Source organism: Phyllobates terribilis, unplaced genomic scaffold (assembly GCF_046119375.1).
Source record: "Phyllobates terribilis strain yellow unplaced genomic scaffold, ASM4611937v1 Scaffold_7__3_contigs__length_470593459, whole genome shotgun sequence".
Lineage (NCBI taxonomy): Eukaryota > Metazoa > Chordata > Amphibia > Anura > Dendrobatidae > Phyllobates > Phyllobates terribilis.
Genome location: NW_027362767.1, coordinates 247,247,310 through 247,253,583, shown reverse-complemented (window position 1 = coordinate 247,253,583; position 6,274 = coordinate 247,247,310). Strand labels below are relative to the sequence as shown.

At 45.6% G+C, this 6,274-nt stretch overlaps 1 protein-coding gene across 1 annotated transcript; it reads left to right on the top strand.

Annotated features, from left to right (window-relative positions):
* Positions 1 to 205: 205 nt before the first annotated feature.
* SWI5 (SWI5 homologous recombination repair protein) lies at positions 206 to 6,006 on the top strand. The gene is made up of 6 exons (XM_073642348.1): positions 206 to 216; positions 781 to 900; positions 3,181 to 3,229; positions 3,843 to 3,961; positions 4,090 to 4,184; positions 5,533 to 6,006. Exons 1-6 carry the CDS (start codon positions 206 to 208, stop codon positions 5,595 to 5,597), a joined length of 459 nt encoding a protein of 152 aa, XP_073498449.1. The 3' UTR covers positions 5,598 to 6,006.
* Positions 6,007 to 6,274: the final 268 nt, after the last annotated feature.

Here is a 6,274-nt window from a genome sequence, read left to right as displayed (position 1 = left end):
ACCAGGAGTGGGTGATAAATGCAGAATTGGTGACTTGTTTCTATTATACCTTTTTCTGATTGTTCCTCACCTGGTTTTGACTCCCACTCCTGAGAAAAAAATACTGACCGAATACTGATAGTGGGGCTATGGTTTAAGTGAGAATCTAGTAGTCCTGGGGCTGAGATCACGCCGCTCTGTGAAGATTCAGCACTGTGCTAAGGCTATGAGCACACGGTCGGTATTGTCAGCACTTTGAACGCAGGATACTTTATGCAGTGTCAGAAGCGCTGCACGCAGGTGGATCCACATGTGTTCATTGAACCATGCAGATTCACCGCCTCCTATACATTACACTGATATAATTTCTCTTGCAGAGACTAGCATCTCCGCAAGAGAAATTGATATGCTGCGGTCTGAAAACACGCGCCACATGTCCGCCTCCACTGGTGATCCGCAGGTGCACAGAGACACATAGTGGACATGGGATTTCCACAAATCCCATCCACTATGCTGTAACATCTGGCCGCTGCGGATTTCACACTGCACAAGTGCTCTGCATCCAATCTGCCGCCATTACTGATAGTGTGCACATAATACAGTGTATTAGTGCAGAAACGTGTATCCAGCGCCCTCTGGTGGCGGCTGCAGGCTACACTCCTACATTGTAGAACTGAAGACACTGGTTATGTGGCCGGGGGGCGTGTCTGACAGACAGTCATGTGACTAAGTCAGCTGATAGAACCTTGCAGTTCTCTGCCGGCGCTGTGTTCGGTTCCGCTCAGCCACGTGACCTGTGAGTGCGGAGGAGCCAGGCTGCACGGTGGAGTCTCCCAGCCCCCCGGGGGCTCCCCAAAGGGGGACACCCACCCAGATACCGGTCTCCTCCCTGACACCCAGACCGGGGAGCAGTCTCCGCAGGTATTATCATGTGTCATACTGGCACCAGTCACCATTATGGAACGCAGCTCTGAAGCTTCAGAAATGCTGCCATCTGTCCCAGTGTCTGTAGGGATTGAAGTAAGGCTGTGATTAAACCGCTGGCCTGGTACTGTATACACTATGTACACGTTAGAGGAATGTCTCCTGACTTTGGGGTGCCCCCCCTCCCCAAACTGCTTTTTTGATCTTGGGGAGAGACACAGATCAGACATGGATTTCAGCAGGCCTGAGCCTTTGTTGTCCCTGGTGATGAGACACCCCCCCGGGTGGTGATAGCCTCATCAAGAACATGTGTGTGCTCAGCCAAACTGAGCGTACAGGTGTATCGGGGCAGGCAAGCGAGATGTGGGTGCAGCAAGTGATTTAAAGGGGATCTGTCACCACCCTGGGCGATATCAGACCTCTACTATGGGCATACAGGTTATAGAAAAGTAAGGCTATGTGCCCACGTTGCAGAAGTGAAGCAGAAAATTTCTGCTTCATTTCCGCATGTCCTCTCCCGGAAAAATGCTTGCGGAATTTAGCAAGTGTTTTTCGCGCGTTTATGATGCGTTTGGGACATGCGGAATTGCCTTGCGTTTTTTATTGCATTGACAAGGCAATTCCGCATGCGTGTCCGCAAAATTAATGGACATGCTGCAGATATTTGAGCGCAGCATAAACGCTGTGGAAAAATCTGCAGCATGGGCATTGAAAGTGCGGATTCTCATTGGGGACCATGGGGTGCGGATTAACAAGCGTTTACGCTGCGAAAATTCCGCAGCATATACGCTTGTAAAACGCTACGTGGGCACATACCCTAAATCTATACATAACTGTATGGCCCACAGTAGAGGTCTGATTGCAGAGAAAAGTGTTTTTAGAAACTCCGTTTTGCACAGGCTTGGTGTCCGGGGGATGCCAAGAAATCCCCTCCTATCTGATTATTATTCCCCCAAATCCTTGCCTATATGCTTAATTATCATACCCCCCTGCATGTCACAGGGCCTTGTGACGTGCACTGTGTTCCCTGACTTCCTGGGCATGCACAAAGAGCCGCTCCCATAGAGCTCACTTTGCTTCCTCCCGGCCCCGTCTCTCCATGCACTGCGCTGCAGGTTTCTATTGCGCAGGTGCCGGGGAATCACTGTTACTTCCCAGTGCCTGCGCAGTGCATGGAGAGACGGGGCCGGGATGAAGCAAAGCGTGCTCTGTGAGCGGCTCTTTGTGCATGCCCAGGAAGTCAGGGAGCACAGTGCGCGTCACAAGGCCCTGTGACGTTCTTGGGGGGGGGGGGGATATGATAGCTAAGCATATAGGTGGGGATTTCTTGGCGTCTGGGGGACCCCAAGCTTGTGCAAAACGGAGTTTATAAAAACACTTTTCTCTGCAATCAAACCTCTACGCCAGGTACAGGTGTACAGAGTGAGCTGTTATACAGCCAGCACCTGCCTCTGACAGCAGCAATCAGGGCCCGCTCAGATCGCTGCACTTTAACCATTTAAATGCTGCTGTCAATCTCTGATCCAAGGGGGATTTAAAAATAAAAAATCAAGACCTCCCACAGTTCCAACAATGAAGAAATAAAAACGTTATGGAAAATGGCAACAAAAAACTATTTTTTTCATTTTTTTTTTACAAAGTTCAGTTTAAACATTAAAAAAAATAAACTCTAAAAATTTGGTATCACCGTAATCACACTGACCTGCATTCTCGGGTCATTATTACCGCACAGAAACTCCATAAATACAAGACCCAAAGAACAAAGGCCGGATTACTCCGCACTTGGAATGTTTTCTCATATGGTAGAGACACAAGCGTCATTCAAAATTACATGTCATCTGGTCAGGAAAGGGTTAAATTCACCTTGGCGCCAGTGTCCTTGCTAATCCAGTCCAAGCTGATGGCTGCAGCCAGTTACTGGCCTCAGAGGTGACGTCTGCATGTGCGGCAGAAGAATCGTCAGTGCAGTGTCGGTGCGGGGCCCCGGCGAGGGATTTCAGGCCCATGTGATGCTTGTTTCCCTAATGTACTTGAGTTTTTCCTGGAGTATTTGTTTTTTTTTTTTTATGTACATCAGAAATTTTATCCCAAATTTTAGTCAACGGGTCATGTAAAATTTTTGCTCTAAAATAATGTGCAAAAAAAATGTAAGGGACAAAAGTAGTTTTTGGATTTTGTGCAAATTTCCCAATCCGGCGTTCGCCATAGAACTTGTCAGCAGTATCTGTTTATATGACCCTGATTTCCAATTGTCGATCTTTTCTGCTTTTCCCCCAGAACTCCTTTAGGAATTAGATCAAGATGTCACGGTGGATTTAAGTCGCCGGTAAGTCGGGATATGAGGATAGATGAGGTGGTCGCCGCTTTTCATTGAAAAAACGTTTTCAAGAAATAAAACAATGATTTTTATTCCCATCCTATAAAGTGATGACTTATTGCCGGGATATGTCATCACTTCATGACCTCGGGGACCCCTGCCAATTCTTAAAGGAGTCATCATGCCAGTGCAATGCTGCACCCTTCTCTAAGTTATCCCTGCACAGCAGCAGCACCCAGACTACCTGTGCAGGGTCCTGCACCCAGATCCATTCGCTTTCATGGGGCTGTACTACGGGCACTCGGAAAAACATGAAAGCGGACGATGCAGAGCTACAACAACCCCACCATTTTTAGGATCTGTAGTCTGACCACACACATTCCTAAAGTGATGGCATATCCTAAAAACAGGCTTTGAAAATTTCTTTCCAAGAGATGAGGCACCATGTTTTTTTTTGGAAGCCACTCATCTCGCTCCTGGAGGGAAAAGAGAAAAATTTCAACTGCTTGCCTGAGCCCAACGTGTATGATGACAGTGAGGTCAGATCTGAGCAAGGACGTAAATCTGTGGTCAGGAGCAGACACATGATGTAACCGCAGCTCTTACACTGATCTACCTGCAGGTCCAATCTCCAAGTGTCGGCAAATCTCCTGCCACTTATGGAGATCTGCAGAGGGAGATGTCTGATCTGCAGCACAAGGAAGGCTCCTTAGATGAAGAAATAAGGAAACTTGAAGCAGAGTAAGTAAATATTGAGGTCATGGTAGAGCTCGATGGGACAACTCCCACCCCCTTCCCCTTTCCCCCATGCGTGGATATGAGGAGTGGTCCACAGTAACCCAGTGTCATTACCGGTTTCTTTTCTCCAGAGGCTTCTGCATAGAAGAACTGGACCAGCACATCTCCCTTCTCCATGAATACAATGAGTTAAAGGATACAGGACAGATGTTATTAGGCCGACTAGGTAAGAATTCTAAATATCCAGATAATTTTACCAATGAAATGGTACGGCTGTATAGGTCCCAGTACAACAATAAAAACGATACCTGTCTTGTAGTAATCGTATGTGCCAGTGCTGAGATATTGAGCTTTGAAAGTCGCATGCAAATTAGTCAGGAAGTGCATTGGGGGCGTGCTCATATTGAATATGTTGACGCGCGTCACAGTGCACTTCCTGTCTAATTTGCATGTTGCTTCAAAGATCAATTTCTCTGCACTGGCAAATCTGATTACTACAAGCCTGGTATCGTTTTTATTGTTGTAGTAGGAGCTATACAGCTGTATCACTTGTTCCTGTAGTAAGATAGTCCTGACTGCTTCCCTTTAAGACATTAGCATGACTCCCTTATTTATTTAGGGGGTACTATGGCATCTACTAATCGGCCAGTGAATTTAGGGGCCGCGACACATAATCCTTCTCAGCCTGGCACAGCGGAGATTTGAAGGCCGCTACATTAGAAAAAATTGTTCTGTGGGCAAAAATTTGTCTCTTAAAGGGGTTGTCTGTAATTTAAAAAATATCCTAGTAGTAGGAAATGTGATCGTGTTCATTCCCCTGTAGCTCCATCTCAGATTCTCGGGTGGTCCCTGACACTTCTTTGCTGCAGCAATGACGTCATGTACGTCTATGTGACTGCTGCCTCCAATGTATGGCACAAGACCTGCGGCACTCGCGTAGATGTACATGACATTATGGTGGTAAACGAAGATCAGCAGAGGCATCGGGAGCAGTGGGGTACATTATCATATTGCCCGGTATTGGGGTAGTTTTTGTTTTTTTTTAATTGTAAACAACCCCTTTAAGTGAAATCTAATGCTGAAAAAGCCTCTCTAGTGTTCTAAAAGTCCGGCCCCCCACAAATCGGTAATTTTAGAAGACCCTCTTGAGGAATAAAAAAAAAACATTTCAAGAGCCTCCTTTTTTAGAATTCTGCATTGTATCCCTCTCTTGTTCTTCCTGGAAATATAGGCTAAAGCTGACACCTGGGTGTACCATGCATCTTTTCAATAGGGTTTATTCCTGCACTTTCTCAGTATCTAGGCTCGCATCCTAAGGGATGGTAACACCCAGTTATCAATTCATGTCTATATTTCCATGAGGAATAACAGAGGGCCGTCGCAGTACAGTTATGTCTTATGAATGTAGGATAAAGGAGATGCATTTTTCTCTATGGTACATTTTGCAATGTGGGAAGTCACTCGTGGTCGACATTGGAAGGTATATCTATTGGGGAACTGGGTCAGAAGCCACCCGTGCGGTGATTCCTTGACCTGTGACTAATGCCGGGTATTACGACATGTTTTATCTACAGCTGCCGTGCGAGGAGTCACCACCAAGGATCTGTACGCAGAATTCGGACTGGACTTGGACGATTGAGGATGAATTTGATCTTTGCCCTAGTCCAGATCTGGCATATGGAGGTCTCCTGAGCGAGGACTGTACGTACTCCTCTCTATGCCAAATGTTGTTTGTGCCCTTTACCCTATGAACAGTTTCCTTTTTAATCAGATCGGCCCTATTAATTCCAAGAATGGGGGTGTCCTTATTACTGAGTGTGCACAGGTCTGGGAACTTGTATACCCCCAGTCTCTGCACTTTTACAAAGCAGTCGGCTAAGCATGGCCAAATCGCTGTTAAATAAGCACTTCTACCTTACTCTCATTGGTTGGTCTTGCAAAGTTTGACCTCCTGCGTTGTTTGCATGGGAGGCAGGTTTTATTATAAACCAGTTAGGAATGTAACAATTTGTATATTTGTTAATTAAAATAAAATATGTAAAATAAAATCCATAGTTGATTGGTGTCACTTAATAATTTAACATTGGGCAATGTTATATCTCTGGTGACCAGCATGAAATTGAACGTGTTTTCTTTTCAGCCACAAGGTGGCAGTGTACACAACACAAGTTACATTGGTCCTTTGCAACATTACTTACTTGTTTTTTTAACCCCTTCCTGATGTGGCAAATTTTTTTTTTTTCTTCCAAGAGCCATACTTTTTTTTTATTTTTTTTTTTATTATCAACATAGACGTATGCAGACATATTTTTGTTG

What these genes read in the sequence shown, in the direction of transcription:
- SWI5 (XM_073642348.1), top strand. An exon ending in CCGGGGAGCAGTCTCCGCAG is followed by an intron (nt 901 to 3,180) that starts GTATTATCATGT and finishes CTTTTCCCCCAG; the next exon opens with AACTCCTTTAGGAATTAGAT. An exon ending in ACGGTGGATTTAAGTCGCCG is followed by an intron (nt 3,230 to 3,842) that starts GTAAGTCGGGAT and finishes ATCTACCTGCAG; the next exon opens with GTCCAATCTCCAAGTGTCGG.